This window comes from Notolepis coatsorum (assembly GCF_963971535.1).
Source record: "Notolepis coatsorum genome assembly, chromosome: 6".
NCBI lineage: Eukaryota > Metazoa > Chordata > Actinopteri > Aulopiformes > Paralepididae > Notolepis > Notolepis coatsorum.
Genome location: NC_140170.1, coordinates 109,920,273 through 109,942,927, shown reverse-complemented (window position 1 = coordinate 109,942,927; position 22,655 = coordinate 109,920,273). Strand labels below are relative to the sequence as shown.

Genomic DNA, 22,655 nt, shown 5'->3' with positions numbered 1-22,655 from the left:
ACAGTTAATTCGAGTGCCGTTGAGCATCTTCCTTTCTCTCTCCTCCCCTTCTCTCCTCATGTCCTGTACTCCCCCTCTCCTCTCATTCTCTCCTCCTGTCCTCTCCTCCCCTTCTCTCCTCCTATACGCCCCTACTCTCCTCCTGTACTCCCCTTCTCTCCTCATATACTCCTTCTCTCCTCCTGTACTCCCCTTCTCTCCTCCTGTCCACTCCTTCTCTCCGTCTGTCCTCTCCTCTCCGTCTCTCCTCCTGTCCTTTACTCTCCTTCTCTCATCCTGTCCTCTCCTCCTGTCCTCTCCTTCTCTCCCTCTCTTTCTCTCCCTCCCCCTCCCTATCTTCCCCATTCTCTCCATTAAACTTACTATATTGTACCACCTGACTCCTCCCTCCTGCCATCCTCTGTCCTCTCCTCTATCACCTCTAATGAAAATATGTTGGTTATTTTCATCGACAGATTTGTATGTGCTGGCTCTCCATTGCTGCAATGGAAGGGAGATGGTGGGTGGGGGAGTCATAGCAGAATTTGTCTTTTGGTCCTCTGTTTATATATGTCAATGACCTCATTATGATCAATTGGGTTATCCCTCTCAATTGAAAGCAGCATAAGATCAGAGAGCCTTTTTTCCCCACATTGGTTTCTGAGCTGGGTTTTGATCAGCTTCAGTTTAGAGAATGATCGCTCTACTGAAGCAGTTGTCACTGGTATTGTAGCATATGTTTTGAGGAGCATGGTTATATTTGGGAAAACAGATTCCACATCATTGTCTTTAAGGCACTTATGCGCAGCTTTGACATTGTTGGAGGGGAGAGCATATGAAGAGTGGAATACCTTGAGTTCGGTGACAACATTCTCTTCCTCTACATCATAAAACTGGCACACATCTCTGACAGATACAGCAGCTGTGTCGTTTGTCATGCCCTTCCAGTGACTTGAGATGGTAAGGCAGTGAAGACCTGATAGGATTGACCCAGTAGGCGTGTCATCCCAGGGCTCTACAGTGCGACCAAATTGCTCGCATATGCCCCTAAAAATATGTGTGTGCGAACCGTAAAAATCAATTACGCGCATGGTGTGCGAGTACAGATTACAGCCTCTCTCGTCTTTTTTTTCTCCCGCGAGAATCGTTAAAAAACTACAAGTCCCACATTGCACGGTCCAATCACAGTAGAGTGACGTGATTGGTTTCATGAGAAAGAAAGCAAATGACCAATCGGAAGCTCTCATTTGGCTTGTTTACTTCCTGAAACGCCACCATTGCGATATGCGAGAGTTTCCCGAGACATGTAACTTCTAGTCTTACCAATAGCAATATATTTTAGAACACCTAGATTTAGCGATAGCAATAGTAATATAACGTTAATGCAACAAAACGAATGCCTTGCTTTGTTAATCATAACGTTGATGCAGTAGCGTATGCCGTTGTGTTGACTGTAACGGACATGATAACAACATAACACTGTGTACACATTCAAATTGCGATAATCGATTCTAACATTTTCAAATCGATGCAGTTGAATTTCCCCCTTAGGATCGATGCATTGTTACACCCCTACACCAAAGTAACTGGCCCACTGTGTATGTGTGTACAGCTAACTTGGCTAGCGTTATGAACAGCAGAGGTGGGCAATAGGGTCCAGCTGCAGCGCCGGACGACCGGAGTGCAAGCGGTGTGACGTAATTGGCAGACTCGACTGTCAATCAATGGTCTACCTGACACGCAAACTCATAAACAATGTTTCTGTACTGGAGGTGTACAGTATTTCAATAGGCAACCCTGAAAGGATTATTTCTCTAGAAGAGCAACACAGCCAAAACATAGGCATTGTATGCATAAAAGGGGCAAAAGCTAAAGTTAAGTGACTGTTACTTTTGTAGCAGTAGTTTGATTTGATAGTTTATTTGATAGGGACAGCACATGTTAATGAACATCAAGTACAAAATACAAAATGTAAACATGCAGGGTTGTAGCAAGAGCTAATTTACACACATGCACGCACAGTACAAATATACATTTATTTTTGAAAAAAAGAAAAAAAATCTTTTACTTGAAATCTTTTCACTGTGCTCCTAAATATTTGTGGGTGCTCCTAAATTTCTTTGTGTGCTCCTAACTTTTTTCATTTAGGAGCACCTGTGCCCCTAGTGAAAAAGGTTAGCGTAGAGCCCTGCATCCTTCCCTTTGAATCTTCGGTGTAGCTCATGGGAGAGTATGTCAAGAAAGGTAAAGAACACCTTTCCCCGGTAGTGCTCCTCCAAGTCTTGGACTTGGTAGTCCTCCGTAGCAGATTGAGAGCTATACCTGTACCTTTGAGGTACCTTCCTGCGTTTTGTTTGTCCAGGTATTTCTTCTGGCACCTCAATGCCTGCTGCCTCTGCTTGCCCTTTTGCTTTTGAGAAAAGGACCTTGAACTCCTCATCCTTCCTCATTGCTTTCACTCTTTGTATGACTCCCTCCACAATGGTGTATGATGCTGACAAGTCAAGGTATTTTCTCTGAAGTGAAGCAGATGCGATGGCAGTCTCATTGAAGACAGGTGTGGCAATCTCCATGCATAGCATAAATTCAAAATCTATGCTACGCAAGAGCATCCGGGCATCACCTGCTGCAGAGTCTGGTGGATCACTATCAGCCATGTTCTGAAGCAGCTTCACCACAGCAGAAAGGACCTTCTTCAGGGATCTCAGAGCATCTTCTCTACACGCCCACCGTGTGTCAGACAGCCTTTTCAGTTCACAGAGTCTTTGGCCAGGGTACATGGTCTGTTGCATTTTCACAAACGCAGCGTGGCGTTTTGGAGATCTGGATATGAAAGTGTACAGATTTTCAACTAAATTGAAACACCGAACAAAATGCTGGCTTGATTTGGCACTCTCCACCAAGACCAGGTTGAGACAGTGGGCATGGCAGTGCACGTATAAAGTTTTCTCATTTCATGTGGCTCTGAATTCGCGACTGCAGACCGTTGTAGCTTCCGCTCATATTTGCGGCTCCATCGTAGCCTTGGCCCCTGATGTCTTCCACTTTTAATCCATTCTCCTCAAGGAATGTCATCACAACATTCTCCAATTATTTTGCTGTTGTTCCACTCACATCACAAACTTGTAAAAATCTCTCCTTGATTTCCATCTGATGGACAAAGCGAACAACAAAGGACACTTGTTCGACATGAGAAACATCAGTTGTCTCATCCAAGAGAATGGAGAATATTTTGGAATCTTCCATTTCTTTGAGAATTACTCTTCTGACATAGGTGGCAAGGGCACTGGTTATGTCATTCTGTGTCTTGTAGGACAACAGTGATTTTTTCTGTTGAGACTGGAAGTGATTGATTTTATCAAGGTGCATTTTGATGGTGGAGTCATATTTTGCAAGTAGCTGTACAAGTTCAAGGAAATTCCCTTTGTTCAAAGATGTACCACTTTCATCATGACCCCTGAACGCCCCATCTTGCCGTGCAAGATACAATGTGATGTCTACCAGTCTTGTCATTAGCTCCCTGTTTCTTTGTCGTTCCTGTTCTCTTTTGGCTTGGCCTTCTACGTCTGCCCTCCTGAAAGCCTCTTCCAGTGGTCTGTTTGAAGTTGCTCCATCTTACCATGCCGTGGGGCACATGGTCACGTTTAGACCATTGGAAGGGCACCAATGGGCACGTCCTCTCATTTTCAACACTCAAAAAGGGCATTTTAGCGCGATGTTTTCAACTGTGGGGTAGGGGTGGACGGTATAAACGGTATACGGTATAAACGGTATGAATTTGCTCTACGGTATGGATTTTGACTATACCGTGTAACCGGTAGAGCAGCTCTAAAATAGCAATGACGTCATCGTCATGTAACCACAGCGCGACTATTTCAATCGCATTTGCCCCTAAAAATAGATAGAATTTGTCATAGATAATAGATATGTGCAAACTGGAAAAAGTTATTTAGGAGGCTTCGCGCAGTGGGCGCACTGGGCGTGTCAACACGCAATTGTCATTTCATAATAAACACATATCACCGCGGCGCACAGCAAGTTTCAATTTCAGTTCCTGGCATTTTTAACCAGTGGAGAAAGGTAAGAGATCTTACCTATCGTTTTTCTTATATGAATTATTCTACGTTAATAAAACATACCTGGTGATCAACTACAGTTTGCTGTAAACATTATGATATGTGTGTAGTGTTATGATAACGACGGCTGCAGCGGGAGGAAGGCTGCAGCAGTGGATTTGCGAAATAGCATGCAGCTGCAGAGCCGCAGAGCCAGGGGCTCTTTCAGGTCTGGTCACAGGCCGCTCAACAGCGCCCCCCCACCCAATGGCTGAATTGCCCTGAATTGACCTGAAAGAGCCCCTGGCTCTGCGGCTCTGCAGCTACATATGCTTCTAGCAAAATCCAGCATCCAGCCCTGCTGTTTGCAATGGGAGCAGCACGGAGTCTCGACTCGGGACTTATTTTATTTGGAATATAATGACTTTATATGCAAAAGTAGCCTAGTTTTAAGTTAAAATATTATAAATCTACATGCCTTGAGGATGTCATTCTTTATATAGCCTGCCTATCAGGCAAAAAAAATTATTCTAACGGAAACACTGATACCGTGATATATACCGTTACCGTCTATGCTTCAAATTATACCCTGATATAAATTTTAGACCATACCGTCCACCCCTACTGTGGGGGCACATGGTCACGTTTAACCATTAGAGGGGCACCAATAGGGCACGTCCTCTAATTTCTTTCACTCAAAAGGGCACTTTTGCATGATATTATTTAACCGTGGGGCACATGGTCAAGTTTAGACCATTGGAAGAGCACCAATAGGGCACACCTTCTATTTTTCGCCACTCAAAAGGGCACTTTAGCGCGCGTTTTTCAACCATGGGGGCACCAATAGGGCACGTCCTCTCATTTCTTTCACTCAAAAGGGCACTTTTGCGTGATATTATTTAACCGTGGGGCACATGGTCAAGTTTAGACCATTGGAAGAGCACCAATAGGGCATACCTTCTATTTTTCGCCACTCAAAAGGGCACTTTAGCGTGCGTTTTTAAACCGTGGGGGCACCAATAGGGCACGTCCTCTCATTTCTTTCACTCAAAAGGGCACTTTTGCGTGATATTATTTAACCGTGGGGCACATGGTCAAGTTTAGACCATTGGAAGAGCACCAATAGGGCACATCCTCTAATTTCTTTCACTCAAAAGGCCACTTAAGCGTGCGTTTTTCAACCGTGGGGGCACCAATAGGGCACATCCTCTAATTTCTTTCACTCAAAAGGGCACTTTAGCGCGCGTTTTTCAACCGTGGGGGCACTAATAGGTCACATCCTCTAATTTCTTTCACTCAAAAGGGCACTTAAGCACACGTTTTCCAACCGTGGGGGCACCAATAGGGCACATCCTCTAATTTCTTTCACTCAAAAGGGCACTTTAGCGCGCGTTTTTCAACCGTGGGGGCACCAATAGGGCACATCCTCAAATTTCTTTCACTCAAAAGGGCACTTAAGCGCGCGTTTTTCAACTGTGGGGGCACCAATAGGGCACATCCTCTAATTTCTTTCACTCAAAAGGGCACTTAAGCGCGCTTTTTTCGGCCGTGGGGGCACCAGGGGGTCGGTCGCCCCCCCTGCCCCCTCCCTGAGTCCGCCAGTGCTCCCCTCCCTATTTGTCTGTCACCCATCTCTCTCCCTTTCTCTCTCCCTCTATAGTAGTTTCTCCCGCTCTCTCTCCCATCCCCTCTGCCCCCCCTTTCTCTCTCGTCTCCCACAGCCCTCTCCCTCCATGTTTTACCTCTTTCTGACAATCTGCCATTTCTCTCAATGTGGCTCCACTTGACTTTGCTATCCCATTACCACGGTGACCTCAGTCCATTTAGCACCTGAACATCACTCACCACCTCTCTCTGACAAATAGGCTGCTCCTCTGATTTGTGTTGAGCTAAAAAAGATACCTCTGTCGGCTTCTGGAGAGTTTTTTCTTTTTTTCCTCCGCCCTCCATCATCAGGGAATTAGACACTCTACTATAATAATACAGGTATATGCCTTGACTTAGTAATGTCCTTCCTGGCTGAGTGAACATTAAAAGGGTATCACTCACGCACGCACGCACGCACGCACACACACACACACACACACACACACACACACACACACACACACACACACACACACACACACACACACACACACACACACACACACACACACACACACACACACACACACACACACACACACACACACACACACACACACACACACACACACACACACACACACACACACACCTCTGGCGACACATGTGTCTGTTGCTGATATTAATGAGCTGGGGAAGTGTCAAAATCGAGAGAACTAGGTTTTAATGTTTGGATTTGGTTGTTCTCAAGTCCAGTAACCGCACACTCTGCCACTCTGATGGTTGTGTTGGAAAGCAGCCTAAGGCCGGGGACTCACAGGACACCAAAGCGCTGTGAAGTGTCAATTCCCGAGCGAGCAGGAGAACAAAATACTCTGCTCCTCTGCTCCGATCACGGCTTGTGGAGAAAATACACCAGATGCTGAATTAAGCATTACATCACGTGACGGAGTGTGTTATACGAATTAGATCATGCCTAGGGGTGGTTGTTAGGCCCGACGCGCAGCGGAGGGTCGTTAGACCCCCTAGGCATGATCTAATTCCTATAACACACGACTACAAGTGGTGTAATGTCTTTTATACAATGGCCGAATTCACCCAACCTTATTGCTATAGAATAAACACACAGTAATTGAAGCATAATGGAGATTTATTCACAAAACCATCCACAGAGAAAGTAGATCCAATAGTAGATCCACTAGTAGACACCAGAGGGAGCTCCACAAACTATGTTAAACCCAGATAGACAGTAGCTACTGCTACATCTATACATTTATGACATACCAGATTTACAAATACAGTACTGTTTTTGTAGGGTGATTATGGTTTATTTACATTGAGGTTCTGGGGTCACGTGGAGTGTGTTATACGAAATACCCCCCCCTACCAATCTCCTACCTACCAACCTCCTCCAATGTACAGTTTCTTCGTCAAATGTATATACTCTCTTTTTTAGACTCTTCTTGTATCACAAACAGTACTGTATTTGTAAATCTGGTACGTCATAAATTGTAGCAGTACTGTATCTGTATGTCATGTATGTCCAGGGAGCAAAATGTACTTTTTGACTCACCGGCCAGTGGCGGGTAGATGGGAAGAATCTACCCGCCAAGCATATTTCTTACCAGCCAATTTATTTTTATATAAAATATATATATATTATATAATCATACTTGTAGTTGTATTATCTGCGAGACATCGCCACCACGCAACAAGTCAAAATGCTCGCTATCTGCAAACAGCTCCACTGTCTGTGTGTATACTCGAGTAGCCTCCAGCTCCAGCAAGGATTCTCCGGCGCTGCAGCTGGCCCCTATACTCTACATTCAGCATGCAAGGATTCTCCGGCGCTGCAGCTGGACCCTATTGGTATAACGTTACTGTGCTTTGGTCAAATCACATTCAGCATGCCCTCAGCTAGAATACGCATTGAATCAATGTTATAAGACATTGATATCAGGAGCTATCTGTAGCTACTGCTAGCCCGCTATATAACGTTACTTAAGACAACGCCTCAGTGAACTATTTAGTTTACTGGGACATATAGAGCTAACGTGAGCTAATGAGCGCTCGCTCTCGCTGCCACTTCTTCCGCGGTGAGTTGTCTTTTTACCGGCCGGCTTACTCCTTTAATATGGTTCCACATACTGTATCAGTGATTAATGTTATTTAACGTTATTACATTTCGCTAACGTTGGCTACTCTGCGTTAGCTAGGTGGGCGTAATGTTAGCTGAGCTCCCTACAGAGCAGAAGAAGAGTGTGTAGCGGATGTCACGTTGGTAAACAAGCCAACGAGATGACGCGCCGTGAGAGACGGGGTTGCCAAAAACTGCGACTGTCGTAAAACCAAAACACACCGCTGACCTCTCACTGGCACTCGCCAAACGTAAAAACTGACCGCCAATATATGTTATGATGCATTGAAAATGGGGGACCCTGATGTAAACAAGACAAAAGTCTTTCTCTGGTCTGCATCCCCTTAACAATTGTGTGTATTGAGCTGTACTGTATTGTACCCATTCTGCAATCTGGTAATAACATTTTCAATCAATCAATCAATCAATCAATCAATCAATCAATCAATCAATCAATCAATCAATCAATCAATCAATCAATCAATCAATCAATCAATCAAATAACAACCGGTAACTTCACTGTGCTTCTTAAACAAGATGTAGCAGTACTGTCTATCTGTATGCCATGTATGTCATATATGTTATGATGCATTGCAAATGGGGGACCCTGTGTCAGGATCTGCCCTTTGGCCCCATGAACTCTCTGAACATAGGCAATCCTCTGACGCCCCCTGGCGAAATTCTGGGGTTAATGACTTTCATGCACCTGTACCTGGTATTTGCTATCACTAATGCACTGCCTATGTTCTTGTTCCCTGTGTGCATTCATATTCATGTTCCTGTCTAGTCCTAGTCTACCCTGTGTTGTTATGTTACAATGTTTATTCCTGCCTGTTAGTCCACTGTCTAGTCTCCTTCCCTTGTATTCATGTGTCCTGCCTGTCAGCCCCCAGCTGTTCCTTGTTGTCTAATTAGTACCTGTATATATTCTCCCCGCCCCTGTCTTCCAGTGTCGCGTCATTGTTTGTAGTTAGGTTACCCCGTCAGTACCCTTCCGTGCTGTATGTGTCTGTGCCTTCCCGTACTGTTATGTCTACCTTGTGACTATGCTCAAGTAAAGCTCATTGGGTCTCATTCCCGAAAATTTTCCAAAGATATATTCTGGAAGACTTATCTTGGAACCACTGAGACATAATCTATGACAAGTACACTCTGAGTCCTGAACGTGCTGGAGATATGTCTTAAGTGGCTGAAACGGTCGCAGAAATTATATGATCTGATATCTGCTTGGAGAATGACATTCTGTCGTAAACTCCAAAGCGCGTTCCCGTTCAGCTCATTTGCATACAAAACACCGCCTCCATAGTTCCTTATAAGGCAACTGGTGACGCAGCTGTGTGAAATGGAATGGCGGAAGTGCTTTGCGAGCCGCGTGATTACGAAACCTAGCGTCAGTCAGTGGCAATCAGAGAGCGTCTCCGAGAAATGCGGCTAGGTTTCGTAATCACGCTTGCGCCCATCAAAACTAGATTAGATTAATGTATGCATCATATACAGCTCGCGGTACACACCTGCCGCAGCGCGCGCACACACAGACACACACACGCGCGCGCGCAGTACTGTATATGAATGAATGAATGACATATAATATATATAGCCTACGGCGGGCGTAATGAATTAACGCAGTATGGCTTATTATTCCATAAGCCTATAGGCTACTGTTCATTTGTAGGCACACACAAGACTTGTTATGGAATATTAATGCAGTCTATTTCCACCGATTAGCTTTAGTTCTTATTTATTTATCCACTGTCATTTCAGTGTTGGTGTATAGGCTATATAGTGTATTTCAATATAAGTTTAATTGATTAATGATATATTCGAAGGAATGCAGGTTTATAGCTATATCAACCCCCTCCAATGTACAGTAAATGACCAAGTATGGTTGTCAATATTCCAATGTACAGTTTTGCTTGTACAGTGTAAGTCTATCCCCCACCCATCCCTACCCAACCTCCTCCAACAGTTTCTATGTCAAATGTACTCTCTTTTCTGGACTCTTTTTGTATCACAAACAGTACTGTATTTGCAAATCTGGTATGTCATAAATGTATAGATGTAGCAGTACTGTCTATCTGTGTCATGTGTGTCATATATGTTATGATGAATTGAAAATGGGGGACCCTGATGTAAACAAGACGAAATTCTTTCTCTGGTCTGCATCCCCTTATGTAATTGAGCTGTACTGTACTGTACTGTACCCATTCTGCAATCTGTTAATAAAGTTTTCAATCAATCAATCAAACAAAGGTCTGTCCCATTGTATACCAATCAATGCAGGGATACATTGCATGTTGACCTGCATTCTTTCAAATGTATATAATTAATCATTAAAACAGATGTAACAAATAAGAAATACAAATTCCACAGAAGGCATTAAATTATTATTATTTTCAATCATTTCACAATAATTGCATGATTGTGTTTGAATATCTGAGTAATTATTTGTCCAAAATAGCTGGTTCAGATATGGTTAATCCAGCTGCCCTGTGATCAGATGAATCCATATTATTTATTTTTCCGACATCAAATTCGTAATTTCTTATTGTACAAATATTGTCATATTTATTTTAATTATGATTAAGTAATTAATTCCAAGGAGGCCTGTAGCGTTGACGTAAAGGAATCACTATGAGAACACAGTCTGTCAAGTTATAATAACATTTTAAATTAGTCAATCAATCATGAGATTTGATCGTGGGCTGAGAGCATATTTAAGTGTGCTCCTCAGCACTCTTAGATCTGCTCTCAAATAAGATCTCAGGAAAATTTGAAGACTCCCACTCCCAGCCCTAATATGTCTTAAATAGGCCGAAATCTGGCTAAGACTAAATATTTTGTCGTAACTTCGTTCGAGAATGAGACCCATTGTTATCGGAACGTCGACTCGTTGCCTCGTCTCTCTCACTCCACATCCTGCGATTGAATCCTACTCCTCTCCTAAACCCCGGATCCTCACACCCTGATGTAAACAAGACGAAAGTCTTTCTCTGGTTTGCATCCCCTTAACAATTGTGTGTATTGAGCCGTACTGTATTGTACCCATTCTGCAATCTGGTAATACAATTTTCAATCAATCAATCAATCAATCAATCAATCAATCAATCAAATCTGACAAAAAAAATAAGAAATCTGCAATTTTTTTTTATCTCTGCGATGTTTCTTTTGTTTCACAATGAGTCATGACAAATTAATTATATTCCATTTTCTATCTATGGCGGATTGATTCAGACAGAAAAAATTAAGTAATTTGGTTGTGGGAGGGATCTGGGGTCACGTGGAGTGTGTTATACTAAATAACAACCGGCAACTTCACTGTTTCAGCCAATCAGAATCAAGAAATTTGCATGCCATTGTATAATCTACTGTAACTGTCACATGCTGTCACTGCCTGGCTTCTCTCTCTCTCTCTCTCTCTCTCTCTCTCTCTCTCTCTCTCTCTCTCTCTTACAAGCGAGAACATTGTGGAACGCCCTACCCACAGCTGTAAAATAATGTGAATCACTACCCACATTCAAAACCACTCTCAAAGATCGCCTACGGGAGGCTGCAATTCGAAACTGGCCCTGGTAAATGTCCAAACCTGTCCAAAATTGCTTTGAATTGTTGTATCTGTCTCCTTATTTGAAAAACGTAATACGACTTGTAAATATGTTGAATTTTTGCTAGACTGGCATGGCTGTAATTATCCCCGTTTTCCAGAGAACTACATCACGTCACGTAAACGCACAGCACGCGCACACACACACACACTGATAGACAGAGCGGTGTGTGTGCGTGTTGAAAAGGTGTTAGACCCCCGCAGAGCTTGTAGCACTGGACAGATTCTAAACAACACATTGGCTTTTCATAATATGTATGAATTATCTCACGCAATAATATCCACTTTTTGCAGAGTCGTTGCGCGAGTTGGACGTTTTATTTACTTGATCACTGTAGGCTCATGACAGCTGACAAGTGACTTTCAATCACTTGGTTGAAACGTGATTCCGGAGTGATACCTAAATGCATTCCGTTTCATTCAGAGAGAGAGAGAGAGCTAGGGGGGAGAGAGAGTGTGTGAGCTGCTCCGTGTTTCTCACATTGTCGCTCTCTGCCCAATGTCATAATATGAGGCACCGTTGTTTGCCACAAAACTATACACAGTGGCAATGGAAATACCACAGCCAATGGTCCAGTCAAGTTTCAAGTTTCAAGTTTCTTTATATATGTATATTTCAAAATACATTTCTAATGACTCTGCACCCCAGTGACACGCACGCACACACACACACACACACACACACACACACACACACACACACACACACACACACACACACACACACACACACACACACACACACACACACACACACACACACACACACACACACTGACACCACACACACACACACACACACACACACACACACACACACACACACACACACCCTAACACAGCCCTTACCACTCCTGTTGGTAGCTGGATTGGCGGATGAGTTAGTTAATGGTGTCTACCTGAACCTTCTGTGCTCTGCGCTTATCAGCTCTCTGGTTCTGGTGATAGATGCGGCTGAAGTTGGACACGATGACCGGGACGGGCAGGGCGATTACCAGAACTCCACTCAGAGAACAAATGGAGCCAAAAATCTTACCCGCAATAGTCTTCGGCACCATGTCCCCATAACTAGAGAGAGAGAGAGAGAGAGAGAGAGAGAGAGCGAGAGAGAGAGAGAGAGAGAGAGAGAGAGAGAGAGAGAGAGAGAGAGAGAGAGAGAGAGAGAGAGAGAGAGAGAGAGAGAGAGAGAGAGAGAGAGAGAGGGAGGGAGGGAGGGAGGGGGGTGTAAGTGTGTGTGTGTGTGTGGGGGGGGGGGTAAGAAAGAGAAACAGAGGGAGACAGAGACAAGTTGTTAGAGTGAATCCCTGGCATTTTGAGCACAGTGTTGAATATGAGCCTCCAGAGGACTATTATCTCTGCAGGCAACAAGCAGTGATGAACCCTTCTCCAGGCCTTAAGTTATTCAGCGACAGCCCAAGACAAATACATAAGGAACATGCCAAGATTATACTAACCCTTCTACTCGCCTATTCCCTGGACTGTCTGAGAACCTGGTTCCCTCTACGACCCCCCGCCTGTCTGACTATACCGTGTGAAACGTTAGCCTGGACTTTATGAGAACCCCCTTCGTCGATGACCTGCCTGTATACTTGACCTTTCTTATAATAAACTCACCCGTTATTTGGGTTATACCAAGACCTGTCTGCATGGTCTGTGTTCTGCATTTTGGGTTCAGTACGTCTACGTCTACCTGTGAAAGTCATCTTTGTCATCATTCTCACTTTGCGATGATAAGGTATTGTTAGAGGTGTACACAGCCTACAAAGTACTACAGTATGTGTTATTATATATATATATAATAACACATACTGTATATACTGTATATACTGTATATATATACAGTAGTACTGTAGTATATCATTTATATGGTATGTAAGTTATATATAAGTATATATCTTCTGCTCCACTTTTTGTCTGAAGTCACAGTTTTCCACTGGTAACTAACTACAGTATTCATCTGACATCCACTGTCAGTCTTTTTCACTCCTAGACTGTAACTCCCGTTTCTTCAGCTCTTATACTCTAAAACACAAAAGAACAATCACTTGTTGCTCTCGGCCGTCCACTGGCTTTCTGTAGACAAGAGCAGAAACCATGACAGTGGGCACTGGTGCCAGGAAGAAGCCTGGGTTGGTAACCTGATGAGTGCCATGTGGCACAGTGGAACCCCCTGGCTTGGCAACAGAGACTTCAGGTATAAACTCATCTGCAACAGAGACTTCAGGTACAAGCTCATCTGCAACAGAGACATCAGATATAAACTTGTCTGCAACAGAGACTTCAGGTATAAACTAATCTGCAACAGAGACATCAGATATAAACTCATCTGCAACAGAGACTTCAGGTATAAACTAATCTGCAACAGAGACATCAGATATAAACTCATCTGCAACAGAGAATTCAGGTTGTTGACTATCTGACGGGCAGACCACAGTATGTGCGCCTACGGAGCTGTGTGTCAGACAGACTGGTCAGCAACACCGGGGCCCCGCAGGGGACAGTCCTCTCTCCCTTCCTCTTCACCGTCTACACCAACGACTTCCACTATCGGTCAGAGTCCTGCCACCTTCAGAGGTTTTCTGATGACTCTCGATAGTGGGATGTATAAAGGACGGTGACGAGAGGGAATACCGGGAACTGGTAGTGGACTTCGTCACATGGTGCGATAAAAACCACCTGCAGCTAAATGTGGCGAAGACCAGGGAACTGGTGGTGGAGCTGGGGAGGAGGAGGAGTGCACCTGTGACCCCCGTTTCCATCAGGGGAGTCGATGTGGACATGGTTGAGGAGTACAAATACCTCAGTGTGCACATCGACAACAAACTGAACGGGTCAAAACATGCAGAGGCACTGTACAAGAAGGGCCAGAGCCGACTCTACTTCCTCAGAAGGCTGAGATCCTTCAATGTCTGTACAAGGATGTTGAGGATGTTCTATGAGTCGGTGGTGGCGGGTGCCTTCTTGTACGCTGTGACCTGCTGGGGCAGCGGACTGAGAGCAGGGGACTCAAACAGGCTGGATAAGCTGGTCAGGAAGGCCAGTAGCGTGGTTGGGGTGGAGCTGGACTCCCTAGTGAGGGAGGCGGAGAGGAGGAGCCTAGCTAAGCTCCAGGCCATCAGGGAAAACCCCTCCCACCCACTATACACAGACTTGGCTGACAGGAGGAGCATGTTCAGTGCTAGGCTCACACTACCTAAATGCAGCACTGAACGGCACAGGAAGTCCTTCATTCCAACAGCCATCAGACTATACAATGCATCACTGTGCCTCACTGCATCACTGAGCACAGAGTGACAGTTACCATCTTCCTGGACTCTTACTTTTGAAACAGCACTGTGCAATATTACACCTACTGTAGACTTCAGTATATTTTTACTGTATTTATTTACTGTATATTTTATTCCATTTTTATTCTATTTTATTCTATTCTTATCCTAGGCAATTTGATTTGTTTTGTTATTCTTATTATATACCTGTTCTGTCTAAATGTTTAATGTTAAACAGATACTTCAGGTTACTCATCTGCAACAGATAATTCAGGTATAAACTCATCTGCAACATACTGTATACTTCAGGTATAAACTTATCTGCAACAGAGACCTCAGGTATAAGCGCATGTGCAGCGCAGCCAGGACGTTGGGATCATAAAGAGGGTATTGGGGTAAATGGTTGTTTTTACAGTTTACATGCATGTGGATTAAAGGGGGAACTATTTTGCACAGAATCTCACACACATCCAAAAACAGTTTTGCACACATTCATTTAGTTTGACAGTTTGACAGAGTAAATTAGTTTGAATGTGGCCACCAGTGACAGCATTGGGTACATTTAATATTTGTGTTGTGTTAATTACAGCACCATGAAATGAGGTACATGTAGATGGAAAAATTAGCAATACCTTATCTTATAGGGACCGCTACAGTACCTTATCATTTAATTGAGTTGTAATTCACACAACACAATGACATCACTGGTGGCCATATTCAATACTCGCAATAACTGTCAAACTAAATTAATGTGTGAATGAAATGCTAAATGAAAGCTGTTTAGAGTTTTTGGATGTGTGTGAGATTATGTGCAAAACAATCAGCATTGTTTTTGGTGAAGTGCCACTTTAAGATGAATAGATTAGACTAGATAAAATAACTGCTTTCAGTGGGGATCTTTATCCGGGAAGTGTCTGTAAAAGCCAGATAATTTACCAACAATGATTAATCGAGCAAGGGTTGGATATTGACACAAAGATACACAACACAGCAATTCTGAATGGGAAAGAACTGGAGGGATATCAATACTGTGCAAATAAAGTGACAGAGAGCATGTGGTTGTAAAACAGAGATAGCGGGAGAGAAACAGGGAGAATGAGAGTGAGAGAGACAAAGAGATAGATTTGAAGGACATCCTTCAAATTTTGTCTGGCCTCATCGACTACCCCGAATTTCCTCTCCCTGGAATCTTGGTGCCATGACACAAGTCTGGACAGGTACGCCCCTACGCGGCTGTTGACGGATGGTCCTCCCAGGGGACCCTCCCCACCCAGGCGTAAAGGTTTTAAATCAAACAACCAAACTTTGTTAGTCGACTTTATATCATTGTGTATCACATATTATTGTATAGCCTACCGTGGCTTACTAAGGCAATATCCCTGATCAGTTCTATTATTTCACTATAAATTATATCAGGTTAACAGAAAAGAGAGAGGGAAAAAAACAGCTACACTGTAGCAAGCCTAATACATTTGGAGATCAACATGCTATAGGATATATGCTTGAGCAGTGGCCAGCTGAAGATGATTAATCTCAATGAGGAATATTCTTTCTAGGTCAGCCCCCTCATAGTCGACCGTTTAATTGGTCTCAACTGTGATGTATGTCTTGTGTTATGAAATAACTTGACAGGACGACCAGATTTAGTGTAACAACGAGTCCATCATTTACTGTCTCCTCTCCAGCTCCATGCATACAGAATACCGTCTCACGTCCAACATCCGGGTTACCCTCAGTACGGGTAACAGCATAGCTCAATACATTACATCAACCAATACTTTTTTTGTCGATTAGTAGATTCCCCCCTCCTGTACTGAATGACTAATTTCCTTAAATAATGACAAGCACATCTCCATTCAAATCTGTGCTTTTGCACATCAAACTAAAATGTAATCGATTTGTTGATTAAATCAACGAATCCATTAGTCGCCAAAAATTCTCGACTATTAGTCGACTAAGAATGTCTTTAGCTGAGGATAGCCTTAGTTCCTTCTCCCTGAAAATGCCGGAGACTTCGCTGTTAGCTTATCACCTGTCCTCCTCATTGAAACCGCTGTAATGATTGCAAGCAGAACTCCTGCGACCAACTGTGCACTTTTTATTGCTTGCTTTTATGCCTCATCACGCACACAATGTGACCAGAGGGAGGTTCCCCGTGTGCAGCCTTTCAGTGCACACAGCGTAACTTTACACACTGCAGCCACAGATCACTCTCTCACCGCCTCACAGTTTGCCCTGCACTTCTAAATCTGGCCCTCAGTGTCTAACATTGAAATGAAAGGATACACTCCCTATTCCTCTCATGAAACATGAATTCAGTGTCTGTTACGTTACCCGCTCTCTATCCTTCGAACACCTTTTTCTCTCTCCATCTTATCCCAAACTCACAGAGGTGTTCCTGAGTTCTTGAGAGCATAGACATGAGGGATGGTTAACAGGAGATTATGGAGATTGAGACGTGGGCTTGTTCTGTTATTGTTGCTTTGTTCTGTTCCCGCTAGACCGGCTAACAGCCAGATCATTCCTCACCGCTCCACGTCCGTCTGTCAGACAGTGACCGATGATGTCCTCCGGGCCACGTCTCTCTCCGATTCACTTAAGGTGTATCAAACCTTATTACAGCTGTGATACAGCAGAACAGTCAAAATTGAACTGTTATTGCCCTGACGAGATAAGTCATATGAATATTCAACTACATTCCTCTCTGTTAAAGTGGCGAGCAGGAGGCAAGGAGAGAATACATTAGGATCCCATTAACCCTTTCAGGTGTAGGAGGCAAGTAGGAGATAATTCATTAGGAGGGATCCCATTAACCCTTTCAGATGTACACTGTAAAAGAAAAAAAATATCACAGGACATTTTTAAGTACCTCGGAGTCCACATATCCGAGGACTTGACATGGACCACACACATTGACAGTGTTGTGAAGAAGGCACGGCAACGCCTCTACTTCCTCAGGCGCCTAAGGAAGTTCCAAGTCAGTCAGAAGATCTACTCATGCACAATAGAGAGCATCCTGACTGGCAATATCACCTCCTGGTTTGGGAATAGCACCGCACAAGACCGTAGCAGACTACAGAGAGTGGCCCGCTCAGCCGAACGCACAATTGGAGGGGGGCTTCCCACCCTACAGGGCATTTACAACAAGCGGTGCATGGGCAAGGCTAAGATAATTATCAAAGACTCGAGCCACCCAAACAACTGCCTCTTTGAACTGCTGCGGTCAGGCAAGCGATACCGGAGTCTCATGGCAAGCACAGAGAGACTCAGAAGAAGCTTCTATCCCCAGGCCATCAGGATGCTCAACGAACAATAACACTATGTAACAACCATCAAATGCACTCAGAGCACACACATCCACACGCACACACTCACTTTAAACATACAACTCACTGCAGCACCCACTTTAACCACTTTAGAACACCTAAGCACACTTTATATTTATTGGTGAAGAATTTGCACTACAACCCATACCTCATTACACATTACTGTAAATTGTACCTAAATTGTACCTCATCCCAGCTCTGCTCTGCTTTGCACTGTATAGTATATTGTATGGTAACTCAGTTACTTCTACTCTACATTGAGCATTGTATATATGTAAATACTGAACATTTTTGTCTACGTACTTGACTTCTATTTTATACTTGCTATACTTATTTTATACTTATTTATTTTTGCCTAGCACAGTCTCTGGAGCAAAACAGAAAGAAGCATTTTGTATAAAAGTATTCTGTACTTCTGTATGACAACTAATAAAGAAACTTGAACTTGAACTTGAAGTATTTGGCAACCGTTGTTGCCAGACATTTACAGTTTTTTTACAGTCTTCTTTTTTACAGTGTAGGAGGCAAGGAGAAACGAATACATTAGGAGGGATCCCATTAACCCTTCTCACGTGTGAGATTAGAATGTTGAGAACTGAACACTCTAATGACGATATTACAAATCTAAGGTATAGAATTCTAAGATAGAAATCTATAAAAACATTCAAAACAATTTACAGCTGAATTGGCTCGAGTTTATACTCAAGGGTATAATTATGGGTATGCTGTTGACGTGTATAATCCAGACCGCCAGGCAGCTAATTTCACAGTTTCTCACTGGTCCCCGTCTGTCAGGTGATGACTGGTGACATCCCCTGGGGTACTGCTGTGTCCCTGGGTTGTCATCTACAGCCTGTCAAAAATGACCCAGAGAAACTATAAACAGGCATCTGTAAAAATTTATGTTTTCAAGTATATGATTTTTATATTCTGAAATATCTATGCTCTTTGAGCACGTTTTCCCCTCAGGTGTGTCGTGTTCGTCTACAGCCATGAGCATTCTGCCCAGAAGGATTGGCCTATAAGCCACTTACGGTCTGTATTGACAATACCCCTTTTTGTTTCTGGCCTTCTAAGTAAAGAAAAACGGAAGACGATGGGACAAATACTTTTGTATTTTACAAGGCATTCAGTTAATCTCCTAAGTGTAGTCCTCATTCACTGATATATAAATTAGCATCACTTTCACAGCTGAAGGAGGACAGGGGGAGTTAGGAGATAAATGACAAACAGCTGCACAGCCAGCCTCCAAGTGTTAGATGTCAGTGAGGTGGAGCCTCAAAACAACCAGACAATTACAATCGACAGTATATCAGTGAGTCATTCACAATGGGACGAAACAAATTCGATATTTGAGTTTGACGGCAGCAACAGCAGCAGTTTTCTCCTCTTTTTCTCCTTATTTTTCTATTTTTCTCCCATCCCAATTTAGCTGTTTCCAATTCTCCCCTCCCCTGTCTTGAACATTGCTCGCATATGCCCCCCACAGGTCGGTCGTAGGGAGGATAGAAGCATTGCATCACGTGTCCCCTCCGGTACACGAGGAGGCAGCCTGTCACATCTTTTCACCTGCCACCACGGACTCTCATTGGCGAGGTGTAACGTGTGGGAGGCTCACACTACCCCCGCTATTTCCTGTCTCTGCTGTGCAGGCGTCCCCCAACCGACCTGTAGGAGTCGCTGTCCACAACGTCCAGATTACCACCCATCGACTTCCACCCGCTGACTCTGCCAATTGAGCCAGTATGACGGCCGGCCCAAGCCGGAGGCAACGCCGGCAGCCATATTTGAACCTGGTGTGTCTTGCGTTGGTGATGAGCACAATGTCCGCTGCGCCACCCAGCCGCCCTAGCAGCAGTGTTTTATACACAATATACATATACTTGCTTCACAATAAAGAGCAAATCTAGCATTGCAGTATATCAAGCATAGATTGTCCAGTGAAAGTTAAAAGATGGAATAAGGCACAATCTCACAGCCAAAGGGCTATCTCTCTCTCCTCTCTCTCTCTCTCTCTCTCTCTCTCTCTCTCTCTCTCTCTCTCTCTCTCTCTCTCTCCCTCCCTCTCCCTCTCTCTCTCTCTCTTTCTCTCTCTCTCTCTCTCTCATTTACATTTACATTTACATTTAGTCATTTAGCTGACGCTTTTATCCAAAGCGACTTACAAGTTCTGTACGACAAGACAGCAAGAAGGGTACAACTCTATCAGCTGAGTAACAATGTTCATCAAGTGTTGCGTGTTACAGTGTAGGTTAGTTTATTAGGACAAGTGCATGACAGTAAGGTTAGTCAGGGTAATTTTTTATTTATTTATTTTTTATTTTTTTTATAATCATTTCAGATAATGGTTGAAGAAGTGAGTCTTTAGTCGACGGCAAAAGATTGGACGGGATTCGGCTGTCCTAACTGGGATGGGTAGTTCATTCCACCATTGTGGGGCAAGGACTGAGAATAGGCGGCTTCTCTTTGATGACCCTCCGGGAGCTTGGATAGGAGTAGGTCTGAGGCGGCCAGAAGATGCAGAGCGTAGGGGTCTTGAGGGTGTGTAGTTAGAGACCATTGACCGGAGGTAGGCGGGAGCGGTTCCCTTTGCCGCACGGTATGCTAGGTCGAGGGCCTTGAAGCGGATACGTGCAGCAATGGGGAGCCAGTGCAGGTCCCTAAGAAGTGGGGTGACATGGGCCGACTTCGGTAAATTTGAGATCAGGCAGGCCGCTGCGTTTTGAATGAGTTGAAGAGGCTTGGTGGCAGTGGCCGGGAGGCCAGCTAGCAGTGCGTTGCAGTAGTCGAGGCGGGAGATGACTGTTGATTGGACGAGGAGTTGGGTGGCTTCTTTTGTCAGGAAGGGGCGTATCCTTCTGACGTTGCTCAGGAGGAATCTGCAGGTTCTGGTTGTCGCTGCGATGTGAGCAGAGAAGTTCAACTGGTCGTCGAGGACAACACCAAGGTTCTTGGCGGTCGGGGACGCGGTCACAGCTGCATTCTCGACTGTGATGGAGAGGTCGGTCAGGGGGGAGGATTTGGACGGCAGGTGGAGCAATTCTGTTTTGCTTAGGTTCAGTTTGAGGTGGTTGGTCGTCATTCAGGCGGAGATGTCGGACAGACAGGCCGAGATCCGCTCAGAGACGTGGATATCTGAGGGAGGGAAGGAGAGGAAGAGTTGAGTATCATCGGCATAACAATGATATGAGAAGCCATGAGACGTGATAATGTTACCCAGTGATTTAGTGTAGAGGGAGAAGAGAAGGGGTCCTAGGACCGAGCCCTGGGGGACACCCGTCCGGAGGGGGCGGGTGGCCGACAGAGTCCCTCTCCATGACACTTGGTAGGAGCGGTCGTTGAGGTATGATGTCAGCCATGTCAGCGCAGATCCAGCCACTCCCATTCCTGCGAGGGCCGCGAGGAGGATCTGATGGTTGACTGTGTCGAAGGCTGCAGATAGATCTAGGAGAATCAGGACAGAGGAGAGGCCTTTCGCTTTTGCTAAGTGAAGTGCCTCTGTGACCGCAATGAGGGCCGTTTCTGTGGAGTGGCCAGTCCGGAAGCCAGACTGATTGGGGTCTAGGAGGTCATTCTGTAAGAGATAAGCAGTAAGTTGGTTGGATACAGCACGTTCAAGTGTTTTAGAAAGAAAGGAGAGAAGAGAGACAGGACGATAGTTGGCTATGACGGTGGGGTTCAGGTTTTTTTTTTATGAGGGGCGTGACTCTGGCTTGTTTTAGGGAGGTGGGGACCACCCCCGAGTTGAGTGAGGAGTTGATGGTTGCAGTTAGGAATGGGAGGATGTCCGGTGCTATGGTCTGGAGGAGTGGGGAGGGTAGCTGGTCCAGCTGGCATGTAGTCGGACGGTTCGACGTTACCAGTGTCAGGGTCTCGGCTTCTGTAATGGGAGAGAAAGATGACAGAGTGAAGGATGAGGTTCTCGATTCAGCGTTTGGAATGGGTGGGGGTTGGGAGAAGGAGCTGCGGATGTTCTCCACTTTTTCCTCAAAGAAGATCGCAAAGTCTTTGGCAGAAAAAGATGAGGGAGGAGGGGGTGGGGGGGGGAGTGAGGAGGGAGGACATGGTAGCATGCAGTTTGCGAAGATTCTTGGCAGAGGCCTCGATCCTATGGTGAAAGAAAGAAGCTTTGGCATTAGTAATGGTTTTGGAGAATGTTAACAAGAGGTTGTGATATGTGTCGATGTCAGCAGTGAGGCGTGACTTTCTATACTTCCTCTCAGCCGCTCTCAGGACCTGTCTTTGTTCTCTCACTGCATCCGTCAGCCATGGACTGGGTGGGGAACGGCGGGCAGGTTTCTCAACGAGGGGACAGAGCTTGTCAAAGGAGGTTGCAAGGGCTGAGAGGAGGGTGGAGGTTGCCATCTCTGTGGGGAGAGCAGAGAAGGTGTCACTCAAAGGTAGAGCGGATATTATGTCAGAGGAGAGGGTGGAGGGGGATAGGGAGGCCAGGTTACGTCTGAGTGAGACGGTTTGAGTTGGGGTGAAGACCTTTCGGTTAAGCATGAGAGTTAGTGAGAAGGATATGAAGGAATGGTCAGATACATGTAGGGGAGTTACCGTGGTGTTAATGATGCTGGAGTTACGGGAAAATATGAGATCCAAGGAGTTGCCTGCTTTGTGGGTGGGAGGCATGGCAGTGGGAGTCAGGTCAAATTGTTGTAGGAGGGAGACCACTGGGACCGACTGAGATGAGTCAGGCAG

General features: G+C 44.7%; 1 protein-coding gene across 2 annotated transcripts in view; it reads right to left on the bottom strand.

Annotated features, from left to right (window-relative positions):
* LOC311231232 (A-type voltage-gated potassium channel KCND3-like) overlaps window positions 1–22,655 on the bottom strand; it is a gene marked incomplete at both ends in the record, with an annotated part of 449,547 nt that overhangs the window by 59,303 nt on the left and 367,589 nt on the right. Inside the window, one exon of one of the 2 annotated variants that reach the window (XM_084317775.1) lies at window positions 12,259–12,427. In XM_084317775.1, the coding sequence (XP_084173901.1) occupies window positions 12,259–12,427 (169 nt within the window). The remainder of the gene's footprint in view (window positions 1–12,258; window positions 12,428–22,655) is intronic. The other variant, XM_084317776.1, reaches the window with a different exon arrangement.